The sequence below is a fragment of the Acanthisitta chloris genome, unplaced genomic scaffold (genome assembly GCF_000695815.1).
Source record: "Acanthisitta chloris isolate BGI_N310 unplaced genomic scaffold, ASM69581v1 scaffold2668, whole genome shotgun sequence".
NCBI lineage: Eukaryota > Metazoa > Chordata > Aves > Passeriformes > Acanthisittidae > Acanthisitta > Acanthisitta chloris.
In genome coordinates, this window is record NW_008687398.1 from 1 (window position 1) to 16,425 (window position 16,425).

General features: G+C 41.1%; 1 protein-coding gene across 1 annotated transcript; it reads right to left on the minus strand.

Annotated features, from left to right (window-relative positions):
- Positions 1-1,813: 1,813 nt before the first annotated feature.
- On the minus strand, positions 1,814-5,138 carry LOC103807807 (secreted frizzled-related protein 2-like). Its single transcript, XM_009080555.1, has 4 exons — positions 4,822-5,138; positions 4,115-4,284; positions 3,141-3,233; positions 1,814-2,124 (listed from the first exon to the last, which is right to left on the minus strand). Exons 1-4 carry the CDS (start codon positions 5,106-5,108, stop codon positions 1,814-1,816), a joined length of 861 nt encoding a protein of 286 aa, XP_009078803.1. The 5' UTR covers positions 5,109-5,138.
- Between the last annotated feature and the right edge of the window lie 11,287 nt (positions 5,139-16,425).

The following is a 16,425-nucleotide window of genomic DNA, read 5'->3' on the forward strand; positions in this document are numbered from 1 at the left end:
ACAGAGACACAGACAGAGACAGAGACAAGAACAGGGACAGGGATCTCGTCGCCGCCGGAGGTCCCCACGCAGGATGGCGAGTCCAAGCGCTGTAGGGTTTTAGTATGGAACAGACCCAAGAGCAAAACATCCCACAGCCTCGGGTGGTGTGGTGTCCTCTGACATAAGGAACAATAAAATAAGGACCTGGGCTAAAGGGATTCCCCTGCATCTCTGCAGAGTGCCGAGGATGTGCTCTGGAGGCTCAGCCTGGCCCCGGCGCTGCTGTGTCCTGCCCGTCCCGGGTGGGTTCGGTGCTGCCGCGTGTGTGTGCACTGTAACACACCGCAGGCACCGCACAGACTCTAAGCAGTTACTTCGGTTTACAATATAAACTGAATATTTGTTTCAACATTTTATTTTTCCCGTTTTGATTTTTTTTCTGGGAACTAGTTTCCCAGTTCGGGGTAGGAAGTGATGGAGCAGGTGTCACCAGGACATGCACACAAACCTGCACTTTTGGGGAGTGTATCAGGAGCCCAGATCATTACAGCTGCAACTTCTAGAAATGCCTGCAAACTTTCCCCATATTTGTTACACATGGCCATAATAGACACTGCATTACTAATTTATATATTATCAATCACCTGTTACATAATTTATTATACGTATTTATTATACATACCTATAAAACTAAAATGAAGTCAAGTTCTGTCCATCTTCAAGTAGTCTTTGATGTCAGTGTATTGCATGACAATGAGGATACTAATCGTGTGGCCACTATTATATTTCACTTACTTTTTTGTATTGCCACTTCATTAGTTCACTGCAGACCAACTGGAAAACTTGTAAAGTTTATACATTGACTCTTGTAATGTGTCTGAAAATTAAAAGAGACCTTTCAGTAGTAGGGATGTGATTTATATCCCAATTAAACCATGTTACATTCGAGATGGTCACACAATAATGAAGAGTTTCAAAATCTGCATTTAGCCTATGCTCTCAGGTGTCCCCTCTGAGATGCTGTCAGCACGGGCACTGTAAAATGACGACCAGTAATCAAATCTTAGCCTATGCTGTGTCCCCTCTGAGATGCTGTCAGCACGGGCACTGTAAAATGACGACCAGTAATCAAATCTTCTCGTGACTGGGGCCAACCATACCGTGTTTATAGTTACTTACTCCTCTTTGTTCCACTCCGATTCCGGCACGAGCGACCAGCAGAGGGCTGTCGCCTTCCGAGATATTCCAACCGGAGAAAATGAGGTGGATTAATGAAACGTTAAGCAAGGGAAAGTTTAGGACGGGCACTGTAAAATGACGACCAGTAATCAAATCTTCTCGTGACTGGGGCCAACCATACCGTGTTTATAGTTACTTACTCCTCTTTGTTCCACTCCGATTCCGGCACGAGCGACCAGCAGAGGGCTGTCGCCTTCCGAGATATTCCAACCGGAGAAAATGAGGTGGATTAATGAAACGTTAAGCAAGGGAAAGTTTAGGTAACTGGAGAAAATGGTAGAGTGGATGGTATAAAAAAAATACAGTTTGATGGATTAAAACTGGATTATGCCAGGTTCTGCACATACTACAACTTTGGGAGTTTTTTACCATAACTGAAAGAAATATTTTTACATGGCTGTCCAAGTTCAAACTTGATGTATCTATAACACTACAGAAAGAAAGCCTGATAACACTGGGGTTTAAGTCCAATTTATAATACAATCTAAAATGAAATTAAAGATTTACATTCCACTTATAATATATTCCTATTTACAAGACAGTTTTGGCATGAGAAGTATAATCATCTTTTTACAAATAATATGATAAATATTTACAAGCATTTATGGTATCTCCATTTCTGAGTGGCCAAAGTCAGCTGGGAGTCCTTTCTCTGCCAACGATAAACTTGTTTTACTAAAAGGATGCCCTCTTCAATATTCCCCACAAGGAGATACACCGTGGGACGATAGGTTGGAGTCATCCTCTGTGTACATTTTTCATTGATTAGCAGCCATTGTTGTATCATACTCTGAGTTTCATAAGGCAAGAGTGAGCCCTGGGTAATGAATTCCACTTGGCATTCAATGTTATACTCTTGATCACCAAATACTGATCTCTTCTTGGACAACTTTACTTTCACTGCTAAAGGAAAAAGGAAAAGGAAACACGAGTCAATCCATTCCTCAAATGCTGAAAGAAACACTACAAATGAAAGCAAAATGATTCCTTAATAATATGACCACAGTTTATGCTGATAGAGCGTGGTGAGGCCTCCAGCAGCAGTATAAAGTTCAAAACATTTTTGAAAAATAAAAGTTGGGTAGTAAAGGTTTTTTTCCATTGAATTAGGTGACTAGGAGAATAGATTTTCACAAGAGTGAGTAATGTATTTCTACCATCACTATGAATGTCAGACTCTTTTGGTCATTACACACTGTAAGGTGTTGTTCATGTGTCACTTGGCTGCTAAGCTTGCCCAAGCAATTCTTCTGAAATTCACTCTATGTTCGAACCCCTCAGCAAAAATAGCCAGTAATATTTGCTGATACCACCCTTCTAGAAATTCTTTTTTCATTATAGTCATCTACATACCCCACTTGACTCCACCAACCCTTTTTAGCATGTAATTTCTCTATACTCCTTGATCTAATGATGGCCAAAGTCATTGAGAGTCTCTGCACTGACATCAAAGGCAAACCACTCATTACTCCAATAAGACAGCACCAGGTAAGAATTTCTTTTACTGATATTTTCTGAGTCTCCTTTTCAGAAAGTTATGTATCACAAAAAACTCATGCACACAAGTAACAAGGATACACTGTTCACTGGTAAGACAACAAAGCTTTACTTTGAGTTTAAATAAAAGACAGACTTGCTTATTTGGCTGCTTTTGACAGAAATATTTTCCATAAAGTATATTGTACCACAATGTAGCCAACTGGACCAGAACGCAAGAGCTATTTGGTTGTAAACTAGATCATTAATAAACCAAAAAAAGGTTATATTTTGATTAGAAAGAACATATTCTGAAAAACATCCTAAAGTTAAGCCCAGGCAAACTCTTAATCCTTTGAAATCAGAAACTATCACTTATTGTAATACTACTTTTAAAGCATTGAGAAGAAGACTTGTTAGTCTCTTTAGCAGCAAGAACTTACCAAAGTTACTGTCACAGAAAACTTCAAGAACTCTCTTGTGTGTAAAGAATTCCTCCACTGCTGGGCAGACCTGGCAGGCAGGCTTTGGTAGGACTGGTAAGAAATTACAAAGTCTCATTGTTATCTTTTAGAATAATTTGTTTTCATTTTCTGCTGTCAAAGCTGAGAGCCCACTCTTTTACCACAGAGATGACAGAGAGAATACACAGTTGGCCAGTCATAATAGGTAAGAAGTCTACACACTTCTATGAAAACATGGCTGGGGTTGAAAAGGATTTTCATTGTCCATGAACATTCAGTCCTTGTTCAGACTGACAAGTCAATTATCAGTAACAAATACAGTAGTACTTTTAACACAGCTACAGTGGGTGGGAAAGGGGTTGGGTGGCCAACTCTATCAGTGGCTCTGGGAGCAGCTGCACTAGAATTGTGAACATAGGAATTTGGGTGTGCTAACAGCAGCTGATTCCTACTGTTTTGAGCAAAAGTTAATAAGTGCATTTGAGGATTTGAATATTAATGCCATAACTCAGGTTTCCCTGAGGAAAATCAGGTAAAAGAATCCCAGCTTTTCTAAGCTGATCTGAGAACCAAGTCATTGTATACATAAGTTTACCTGTGCTAAGGGCCATCAATAAGTCTATAAAGAGACCTCAAAATAATTCGAGCACAGTGTGCTGATGTGGGTATGATACTGCCCATAGCTCTGAAGGGTGATAATCGCCTTCCTCCACTATATAAGCATAGACTACTGAATTATTTTTTTTTTTGGTAGAGATGCTGATTAACACCATCTGAGGTCTGCTGCAGCTTACACACTGCAGCTCTCTCTGGTTCATGTACACGAACGGGTGAAGATAGAAAAAACTCCATTTACAAAATCACAAAATGTCTGGGAACAGTGTCCCTTGTATCCCCTTAATTCCCAGGAACATGGGGTACAGCCACCCACCCCTCTGCCATCTTTGAGCTACCTTTGTGCAGGTGTTTATGTTCCTTAGTCAGAGAAGCCAGGCACATGTCCTCATCCCCAGGGAACCGACTGCAGTCCAGACTGTCCGGCCAGGCATGTCCATGGCACAGGAGCACAGGGGCACAGCTGTCACGGACAGCTACACACATACTCCGACAGGGATGGATGAACCTGTGGCCAGAGGAAATACCAGGCTGAGTCAGTTCAGCTTCCTCAGTGATAACAGAAACTAATGCAACAGTGATTCCTGTGCAAAGTACATTGTCTTTGCTGATACTTAACATCCTTAAATAATAATATAATTCCAGAAGCAGCGGCTGTGCAAACCATGCAAGCATGGACTGCACTGAGCTTACAGCAGTAAGTTATGATTTTTAAAATGCTTTTATGACAACCTGAGAAAAGCTTTAGTATGAGCCCGATTCCATTCATAATAGGTGCTTTGACCCTAAATGAAGAAGAATAAATTTCAGCTGTAACAAAATAAAACATGATATTCTTTGACAACAGCATTCATGTTCCCAAGGCAAACTAAAGTTGAAGTGGAACAAGTTGTAAGTACTTTTTTTACTGATGAATACAAAAAAGCTAACAGAACTACTTCAGAAAGAGTGAAGATCACCTTTAGATTATGATAAACATGCATTTCATTTCTTCCCTGTTCTGACAAGTAAAGGCTGGAGTTTTGTTCTGTGCTGTGGTACTTACGTATCTAAACAGATGGGTGCAAACAGGGAGCACAGGAACGTCCTCACGTGAGGGTGACAGTCTGTGTGTGCAAGGTGCTGCCAGGTAGTGGATTTTAGAATAACCTCTGCCATGGTTGTGTGACCCAGCAGGTTGGGAAGCCTCATTTCAGAGTATCCAATCTTGTGGCACATGCCCATCTCCTTGGGTATCACTACACATTTTGTGGATAATCCAATGTCAAAGCCTGTTGCCACTCTTAGGAATCCATTCACAGCAAAAACGAATATTTTTGCAGTCAATAGCATCTTCCAGTGACTCCTGGGCTGCTGAGCAGGGAGCTGTCAAACCCCCCAAGTGCAGGGGCAAGCTGAAAACCTTCTGGCTTATATATCCCCAGAGCTTAATGAACTGTTGGTTATCAACTGCTTATCAAATCACTCAAGACAGGACCAGGTCTTATTGCCTAATCAAGGGATTGTTGTGACAGCCAGGGAGGTGGAGACAAAGTATGGAAGCATGTTCCCTATGGCCACTGGTTTGGGATAGCCTTTCACATGTCCCAGCTGTCAGTGACTGCAGCATGCTATGTAGCATATTAAATGTTGACACCTAGAAGGTTTGCTATGTGCTTTCTAAAAGAAATTAAGAGATCCCTCGAAAAAAAGGGTTGGGCAGACAAGCTGTCTCCTGTGGCTGCTGTGTTTCCTTTGTTTTCAGCTCAGATTGACTTATCAAGTGAAAATGTTTTGCTTGTGCTAATTGCCCATGTCTCTTCCACCGTTTTACAAAGCACGCACTGTAAAAGAGAGAGCCTTCCCCTATTAACCACGTATTTTGCCTGCAAATTTGGATCCCTATTCTGTGACATGCTAAGGTCCCAACATATATTCCTTTTAATAGACACCTGAAAATACAGAACTGAATTTGTAGGACTGTTGTGGCTATCAGTATTTACTCAGAGTGAAAAGGCAGTTACATATATAGAGAAACATTTGTATTATTTCAAATGAAGCTGGCTATGCTTTAAACTGCCCAAATAATGCAACATTTCACCTATGTATTAATAAATTAAATTACATTAAGCTTTATGAAATCAAATTATACCAGATGTGTACTTTTTATAGCACAAAAAATGGTGTTGAATTTTGTAAGTTAAAAATAACAGAATTACTGAGTACCTCATTACTGCTAGTATAGCACTGATAAACAGCTCTTTGCTGCAGAGACTTAGGAACCATTTAAGGTGAAAGAGGGTCTGAGTAATGTGTGGCTTACCTGTTATGAATAGAAAAAGATTCTTAGTTTAAAAAGTTGAAAATCTAAGCAAAACATTTTGTGGAAATTTTTTATTTGCCAAAAAATATATTTTTTAAATTAGCTATGGGTGTTCATTTTTATTTCCACATCTGATTACATGATTTATTAGAAGAAATGTTTAGCTATTGAGAACATGTAGATGGATCTACTGTAAAATATCTGGCTTGAGATATCTATCTTAGGCTAAAATAAGTATGTTGATGAGTATGTTGTAGTGTATCATCTAGTATGACTGATGCTTGATTGAAATACATTTTTCAGAAACAGTAGCTTTTTGTGCTTATACTGAGATGTAGCACATTTAGACAATATATTACATATATTTTACAAGTTTATACCTAGATGTTACACTATTAATCCTAGCATATTTGAAACCAATGATGATCCCCCATTGATTCCTCTTTAGCTGAATTCTTTACTCTAAGCTACTGGGAAAATTACAGCATCTGTTTAAATTGGTCAGAAAAAAATTACAACATGCAAGGTCCCAAGAACTAAAAATGTATTTAAAACAAATGTCAGGTTTTGCTGTCATATTTTGTTGCTGGATTGGTGGTTTTTTTTCCGTAAATGTGGTTTCTGTGTATCCATTATCTTCGAAACAGAGGAACTGAATACCTAACCAGGTTCATTCAGGCCTGAGGGTAGCATCCCTTTGCTACAGGTGCTCCATGTATTCCTTAGAAGTTGAAGAGCCTAATTAAAGTCTGTAAAAGTCCCATTCTTGCTAAATCTATGGAGCTGTCTCTGGGGGCCCCACTTTCACATAGCTGCTCTTGCTACCACTTTGCAATGAAATGATGCCCTGAAGCTGCTTGGCACAGGGAGAGGAAGGGTGGGTCTGCAGGCCAAGCCAACTGCACAGCCCCTTTGAATGTTCCTGGTACCATCTGTGTCTCATGTGCACCCAGGGAGAAACCATAAACTTCACCTCCTATGCAAAGGCACCTCTGCCCCATGTGCAGAGCTCAGCTGACACAGGCTCTGGAGATCTTGCAGACACCCCAATGTCTCTCACCTGAGCATCTCTTTGGCATTCAGCAATTGGAGTGAAACTGGAGTCCATATATGAGTGTTCCCCTTATCCAGCAGGCATCTGCACCTGTCCACATTGCTGATGTCTTTACCAAGTCATAAGTTTATGAAATCACTCAAATTCCTCTCTGTCCGTAATTCTTTAATACTTCTCTTGTCTGATTTCTATCTGAAAGTAGGTATCAAGATCTCTGGTGAAGGAAGCCCTTCTGTTGCATGTGGGCCATGGTATTGCATGCACATTTCTGAATGATATAAAATATATAGTAAGAAAGAGTATTTGGTCTCTCAATTATTTAGATGTTTTTCTCTGTGACTGTCTCACAACGTACAAGAAAACCTGACTGATCCTGAAACCTGACACAACTCTGTTACTCCAGGTAATGAGGGGTTACTGAGTCACTAGCTGTGCTGCTTGGTGTTGTTCTGCAGGAGGAGACTTAGTGTGCCCGCTCTCACCAGACTGCCTTACAAACAGCCTGTGCCAGGTCTGTTCTGGGCTGAGCTCCAGCTGCACCCAAAACCGTATGTGCTGGCTTGTAAGCAAGCAGGTCTGATTCTGAGAGGTCCTCCTGAGCCACCAGTGATGGACAGAACAGAGGCAGGCATAACCAGAGCATGTGAGACAGAGGGAGGTGATGAAATAAGAGCTAATACCTATCCTGGCAAACTTGGTCTCCATAGGAACTGTCTTAGAAATAAGTAATTGTGTATCTTTGAGTCAGTTTCCTGCTGGGGCTTCACAGTGGGTAGGTCATTTATGAGCCACCATAGAGCTGTGCCTTAAAGTTTCTTTTAGTCTCAGCTATGTCTCAAAGGCATCTAGCTATCTTTTGATGCTTTGCTTTTGGAGAGCTGACTTTTGGTAGATCATCATTTTGTAATGCTGAAGAAAATAACTTTCCTCTATGTGAGTACATGGAGTAAATAATTGGAGGTGGAGGGCCCAGCCACGCAGGAGGGACAGGAAGGTGCTGCACACTCCTGCTTGGCCACATCTGGCATGGTGCTTCAGTGGGGACCCTGGGAGATTTGGGGGTGTGAAGGAAGTTGTATGATTTTGCCACCAGAAGAATGGTGAAGCATATGCTTTGTTTTGGTTTCTTCTTGGTTTCTTGCTAGTTTGACTGAAGTATTCACCCACAGAACAGCAAGACATTACATGTTTGTCAGGACTGATGAAGCTCAGTCAAGGGCTGAAGGAGTCACCAGTTCTGAGAGAAAAATGTGCGTAAATGCCTTTGCTGGACACCTATGCATCCAAGCCTGGATCTGAAGCCAGAGCATTATTCATAATTCAGTCATTTTTGCTAGCTGTCTTCTGTCAGGAAAGAGTCATTTATGGGAGCTTCTGTTTCCTCTCTCTTCTGAAAGTCACTTTGTTCAAGATATTAGCTGGGTCAAGTTCCTTACCCTGTCCCATTTTCACTGTCAACATTTACTAAAGCATTTACCAATTTGACATTCCTGTCACTATGCTCACAGTCCAGGCTTAATGAATTTGATGTTCTTCATTAGCAGATGCTACCTTTGAATTTGGTTTGACAGCAAGTTGTTATCACTTACAATTTTTAGCAAGAGTCTTGCAGAACAGCTATTAAAAATGCACATGCAGAGTAGATTGCCATTGCTTGGAGAGTGCTCCAGGTCAGTCAGAAGTTGTCTGCTCAGTAGAAGTGTGAGCTCCAGCACCCATGTTGCTGTGCCATAGATTCTCCTTTTTTTTGCACTCAGCTTCTCATTGACACAGTGTGGAAAAAAAATCAGGCAAATATACACATGGATTGATTTTGTGAACACAGTAAGCTGTGATTTACTGTTGTCACACCAGCTGAACATTCAGATTGCACAAAAAGTGTTTGGGGCACAGTATTTCTAATTGTAGTGATACATGTCTGCAGAGGGTGCTCGAATAAAGACTGACTAAAGTGAAAAAATACTAGTTTAGCAAACTATCATGGGAAATGCAGTGCCTGCATACACTTGGAGCAGGCAGCATAAAATACAAGACCTGAGGGTTTAGAGAGATTTACATCTCGAAATCTGGAGTCCAGCTAATGCTCTTTGAGACTTCCCTTAACCACAGGCTGTATTTATTGTTCCTGGATATGAGCAAGGGACACCTGCTGATGGACCCCGATAAGAGGAACAGCAGCTGGAGCCTTGTTCCCTGCACACCTCTGTGTCCTCTCCTTTGACTGTTACCAGAGAGACAGACAGAGATTAACCAGGAGCCACCCATCAGAGCCCAGTAAGAAAGAGGATTGACATTTTCTTCAAAGAAAGTAGAGGGTCGAGAGCAAACTTGCAGATGTAGGGATTTTTGGTTTTAATCTAAACGTTTGTTGCAATATTTGGCTGGAGTCATTTTTGTCTGGAGTCAATTGCAGAGATGCAAGGCTCCTAGAGAAAGATCAAAGCTTGTAACAGTGCACCCCAAGTCACAAAAGGAGGCTGGGGAGAGGCAGTTCTCACTCTGATGAAAGCTTTGCTTGACCAACATCTTTACTCCGCGGACAGGATTTATTTCGTAACGTTTCCGTTACTTTATGAAAAAAAACAGTTAGGCATCATATGGTATCTGTAAAACAGCAGAGGTAGAGTCATAGATAGCTTTGAAAAGGCCTCATTAATTTATATGTCACAATGGCTTTAGCACTGCTTTAATTTCAAAGGACAGAAATACTGTATTTCCTTATAAATCTGTAATGCAAATAGTTATGGGCTCACTTCTCTGGCATGCTGAGCTCTGCCCTTTTTGCTGCCTGTTGATTAACTGAGAGGGAAGTTTAATAGTGAAAGATGATGCTTTGGGTGAGCCAAACTTAGTTTCTGACTCTGCCACATTTCCTGTGGAAGCTTTAACCCTGCTGCACTGTATTGCTGCACACACAGACTGTCCTGGTTAGCAGTGCTGGGGGATGCTGAAGTTAAATATATTCAAATATGAAGTACTCAAATATGAAAAGAGTAGGGAGGGGGCATGTAAATACCCACAGATTCCAACAGTATCACTCAAAGACACAAGGGTGCTGAATACTGTACAAAAACTGGGCCAGCAGCATTTCCTAAGTAGGCCAAGTCAGTCAGGGATGAAAGAAAAGGGCATAGAAGATGACATGACTTGCTAATCAGCTAGCAGCTAATGCAGGCATACAAGTCTGAGCTTTGCCATCACAATATTCATTGAGCTATTCAGCCTTCTGAGGTCCTGTCCAGCAATGTTCTTGTCACTGCAGGGCAGGACAAGGTGAATAAAGTCATTTTAGAGGAAGAATTGAAATTGTGTACTTACTTACTTATGAAGTTGCATTTAGGCCATGTCTGTGTGCTGCACATCAGGTGAACACCTTGTTGGTTAAATGCTGTGTGAAGCTGTTTTCTTTCAAGGTGCCTGAAAGGAGTAGAGAAGCCCTGGCACAGTTATCATTAAGAAAGTGGAGTTTTGCTTTTCAGTTATAACGAGTGTGGCAGGAGCAATAGCATTGTTGGTTTTGCTCCAGGGCTAAGCAAATTCCAAATGATGGCTTTCAGGTGGGAGCAAAACACAGCCAGTCTGAATTTAGGGTTTTACACTATTGATCATGTACCACATGAGCACTTTCCACAGAGAGGCAGTAGTAATATCCACTTTTCTCTGTCTTCCCCCAGGTGAAAAATTAAACTTCTTAAGGTGATTTTTACCTCAATGGGTATTGGTTTGCTGCTTTGGCTAATACTGCCTTTTTTTCTTTTCAGTTTTTAGTCACTTTTACTGGGTTCCAATTTATTTTTGCTCTGATTTAATTTTGTAGAAGAAGGATCATTTGACAAATGGAGTTTCATGTATTTCAGGCATAATTCCTGCTCTGCAGAAAAGCTCCTCTTTCTTTTAGACTTAAGCAGTTTTTGCAGCCCTTTGGGAACTGGGCCGATGCTGGTTTTGCCTCTATCAAATTTCTATCACAGCTGAGTCCCTTCTCATGTATTGTCTGTCACAAGATGCTCCAAATGAAATGAAAATCGAGGTTAAACAGTCAGCTCACCGAATCGTTTCCAAACCTCTGTGAACAAAAGGAAATACAAGTAGACTCAAATGCTTTCATTGAGGGACAAGCAACGGCTGTTTGGGCTAGGAGTAAACAGCAAGTACATACCAACTAGTTGTAGTCCATTGAGAAAGTAAACAGGGACATCTTGTCTACCCCCTCCCGTCCCCATTCCCTGTCTGTGGTCTGTAGCCAGCTACCGATCATCAAGATAAGACGAAACACATTAAGTCTTGAAAATTATGTCTGGCTTCTGGCTGCCACTGGAGATAGCTCTATCAGTTAAGCAAGTAAAACCCCGGTGAGTGCTCTGCTGACTCCAGCATGCCTGGAGCCCATTCCTTTTAAGTTGCTAGGTAGTATTTTGCATCTATGTATCCCAGCCACCCCAGGACACTCTGCTGGCATCTGACGTTTTAATAGCACATGGCAAGGCAGGTTTGCTTCACTTTAACACCACGGGAATCAGCAGACCTGAAGCCTCAGTTTAAAAAGCAAACTTCAGCCTAAATGCCTTGTTGAATAAGCAAAATTAAATGATGTCTATAACATTTCACAAATACATAAATGTGCTTCAAAAATCTGAATTTGGTATTATGGCCAAATCTTCTCTAAGCAAAATTCCCTCTGGCATTAGCATGATAGAATCATTTAAGTTGGAAAAGACCTTTAAAATCATCAAGTCCAGCCCAGCCATAAACCTAACACTGCAAAGTCCCACTAGACCGTATCTCTAAGTGCCACATCTTCATATCTTTTAAATACTTCCAGGGATGGTGACTCAACCCTGGGCAGCCTGTTCCAAAGCTTGCTAACCCTTTCCATGAAGAAGTATTTCCTAATATCTAATGTAAACCTCCCCTGGTGCAGCTTGATGATAAAATGTGATCTCTTCCCAGGCACTAAAAATGTGGTTAAAAATAAATAATCAAAGCAAGTGTTCCTGTTGCAAATGTTTTTGGTGAACTGAGACTAAACCAAAAATTTGTCAAGAAATAGCCAAAGTTACATCCTGGACACGGCTTTGAGATTCTGATCACTAGAATCCTGGCAGCTTTTTTGGTTATAAATTTCTCTCCAAACCATGACTCATGTTGCTTTTAAGGGTGTGAGTTTACATTTTAAAATTTGAAAAAGAAAATATATTTTCTCAACAAATCCTAGCCTTTATTTTTAAGTTAATTATTTTGGAAAGTAATTTATTATTTTGGGTTTTCTACCTAAAAGCACTTGAAATTTTTTTCATTCAAGTACAGGTGTGCATACTAAACTTTAATTAAAACAAATAGTTGAGTCCTGAACTCAAGTGTGTGTATAGTCAATATTCAAAAACTTTTGGGGATTCTGAGAAAATATATTTTAATGGTGGCAATTAAAAATTACAAAAATAATTGCTTCACTAATTAGTGTGCTCATTCATAGGGGTATGGTATATAATTCTTACCTGACAACTATACAAATATTTGATGGGGATAGTTCTTTTTTGTTTTGTGCCATGAACTCTGTGCTCAAACGGTAAAGAGTACTCACTGAAGGGGTGAATATTTTTTTCCACTCTCCCTCTTTTAGGTATTTCCTTACACACACCTTCTGGACAAGGATGGCTCCAAAAGAGAACCTTTTTGAGCTTTTAATGCACCTTCTTACTCTGCCAAAAGACACGCTTGCTATTGCAGCTGTCACTAATCTACTTTTCTTCAGTATTTGTTACATATCAAGGAACTCAAAACATTTTTCTAGGTTCAGTGAGGTTCAAAGCCACTGGCCTTTTGTGCAACACCTTTTGATTACAAATGCGTGGCCAAATCACACCTTTGTGTGAGGAGTGAAGAAGGCAAGAGAGAGAGCAGGAGCACAGCACCATGTCAGGCTGACAGGACCATGCCAGGCATTGGCTGGGTCATCATGGGCAGATTTAGACATCAAATGTAATAATGACTTCACTACTTCCTTTTTGAATCGAACCTTTATGATTTTCTCTCTGTTGTCATACAACAGTTTGTAAGTCTTCTTGTCTGTCTTCAAAGACATCTAGAACAGTTAGGTAAGAGTGAGTAGATTTTGCTTAGTAAATCTTTTTTATGCACCCTATATGGGGTTACATAGGTTATATAGTGCCTTTTCATACCACTGCGATGCTGGGCCCTCAAAATCTGCAAAACCTCACCAATTGCTCCTGTAGAACATTCATATTGCCAAAACCATTCCCACAGCAGGACTATCAGGACTGAGAGTCACAGAGTCAACCACTTCATCCCCACCCCTCTGTTCTGTGGGACAGCCCCATTCATATTCATGATAGACTTTATATCCTCTGCAAACAGGGAAAATTCAAATAAAAACTGAAATCAAACAAACCACAAATCAGCCTTCAAACAGAAAGCACAGATGCAATACGCTACAAAAAGATGGGGAAGAAACACTACTTCTCTCTCTCTGGGCCTGTGGGCAGACGACAGGCTCCTGCCCCTTCACTGCTGCTTGTGCTGCACACGTTGCCTCTGTTGACATCAAAGACATTTGGTTTCTATTACCCTATCTGAAAGAGAAATTCACTGATAAAGGAGTCTCTACTTCTCTAATGATTAAACCCTCCTTGGATTTCAATACCTGGGCAGGGCCCTTCATCCAGCAGGTCAGGGGAAGAGGGTCCATGACTCCAGTGCCCATTTGCTAATCTGGATGCAGACCATGCTGACCTGCCTGGACATGTTGTGTCACTTGGCTTTCAGAGCCCTTTACCTTCCTTCCAGGGCAACCATTTTCTTCCAGTGGAGATACTGGGAAAGGAAACAGAGATGAATCTGTCCCAAATTGCTATGCAACCATAACAGCTGAATAAATAAGGAAAAATTATAGAGCAATCATTTAGAAATGGATCAAAACCAAACAGTACCTAAATGATCTTTAAACTATGGTTTACTTGTAATTAGTTTATGATGTTTAGAGAGGCACAACCAGAGAAATAATTAAATTTAAGATTAGACAGGAGAGGCTGATTTTTATTATTTTTTTGGTCTTAGGATCCATTTTCATTCTCTAAATAGCATTGAGGTTTTCATGCTGGTTGCAGTGATCAAAGATTGATAACTATATCCACAGGAGGCTCTTTTCATTATGGAAACTATAGAGGAGCAAATAGTTTAGAAGGGAAGGTATTTTGAAATTAGACTCTGGAGTATCCAGCAACAAAGGATTTGTGATTGCATCTCTAGTTTCAGACCTTAGAAGGAGCTTGTTTTGGTCTCTCACAGCCTGACAGCTCCTTTAGCTTTTTTCCTCTGTTTATGAATATATCCTATTGATGTCAGTGCAATTCTCCTGGCACACTTTGATGTGAGCAAGACTGACAAGGGTGGCCAACATAAACAACCCACCCATTCCACTCTTTTTGGTGAATTATCTTTCAGGAGGTTCTATAAAATATTTGGATTTGGAACATGATATTAAAAAAAAGGATTCAGTATGGGAGGTACCTTCCCTCCCATAGGATTGGCTGAATAAAGTAACATCATCCTAATATCTTGGCTCCAGCAAGAGATGCTGCACACGGATATGCCAATCTTTAAAGTGAACAACCTCTGTCCCTGTGCTTACCGGAGTCCTTACACAGCCATTCTGCCCCTGCACTCTGGTGGGAGAAGCCAGCTTGGGTCCATGGCCATACATGAGAACATTCACTTGGCTACTTCTTTCTTTGAGGACTGGTGGCATTTGATTTGCTTGGTAAGAACATTGCTTGAGTAAGAAAAGCTAACATAGAAAAATGCTGGGAACTAGTGCTTCGAATTCTGCCTACTTCCAAGTTTTCATTTTCTCCTTTACAAGAGAAAAGGACCATTTCTGGTACAGGCTCTTCACAATCAGCCTGTCATGCCTATGTTTTTTTAGGTCCTAACATTCTTTTACAAGAAGAAAGAGATTCAGTCTTGTTTAAAACTAGTGATTGATCACAAAGGATGAATGAACCAGATGGATGTCACATCACCATATTAGATAAGATCTTATTAACCCTCAGGCATCCACTGGTATGAATTTGACACATTAAGGCAAGCCACTGTTTGGGACACAGTGATGCTCTCTGCTTGCTCAGCTCAGCTCTTCAGGCTTTCCTGAGTGTTTTCTCATGGGATGTCATGCTTACCCCACTGCTAAGACCTGAAATTACACCACAAAGTGAATTTTCCCTTTAGATAAATAATTTGTCTAAAATTATTTTAATTGTACCAAACACTAGCTATGGAAAGCAACTCAAAAGCTGGAAGACATGCAGCCCATGAGTGCAGGTGGCTTGTTGGGACTTAGGGCCAGGCACACAGCTATGGTGATGGGGAGCTGCAGCTCAGGCAGGGCCAAGGCAAGAGCCTCAGCTGGAAGCAGCTCCCCCCACCAGGGTCTGGCCCCACAGTACTGGGAGCCTTTCCCCAGGATCACCACAGGGAATGGGCCATGTTTGGCTGCACCAGCTCTAAGCTGGTCCCCAGTCCCAGGAGCCAAACCTTGTGAGCCTCTGGGGATGCTCTCATAACCCTTACAGCAGAGCTCACCATCATGCTTTCCCAAACAACTGCTTACAAAGGCTGCATTGCTACTCTTTCATGACTAGAGGACAACAGACAGAGATGACACCTATGTGTACCCACCAGCTTGTACTGAGCACAATTTTCCAGGCACCGTGGGCTCTGTGGCCATGACAGTGCTAGTAATTGAACTGTGTCTGCAGCAGTTTGCTGCACCTATTGCTTTAGAGAAGACTTCATGTTTTTCCGATTACATTTCTCAGCTGTATTTTCTCTCCTTACAGTAGCACACTACTGTTTTTACGAAAAACAAAATTCAAACTTCACTCAAAAGTGTAAGGACTTTCCTAGGAACAGCAAAATGACTGGACATATATCAAACTGGTACTACTTGCTGTCAGGAACTCTGTCATGTACAAATGGGGATTTATAGTGCCTGAAGAAAAGCCACCTTGGCCCAGGTCCCCAGTGGACTAAATGCCTGTGATTATCTGAGCAGTGTAATTTTACTGTTATAACCTGTGGTAATATTAGTGTTATAATGATTTTCCCAGTAATTTCAGACTGAATTGGATTGGGTGGTGTCACGAGTGTCACTCTGACAAGGGCCTCTTGGCTGCAGGCACCATGAAAACACAGCAAGAGACTTTACCTGCTCCCTATGAGCATGTGCATGGTAAAACTGAGAGAATTCTCAAACAGGACCTGAGCGATTTCTTTCC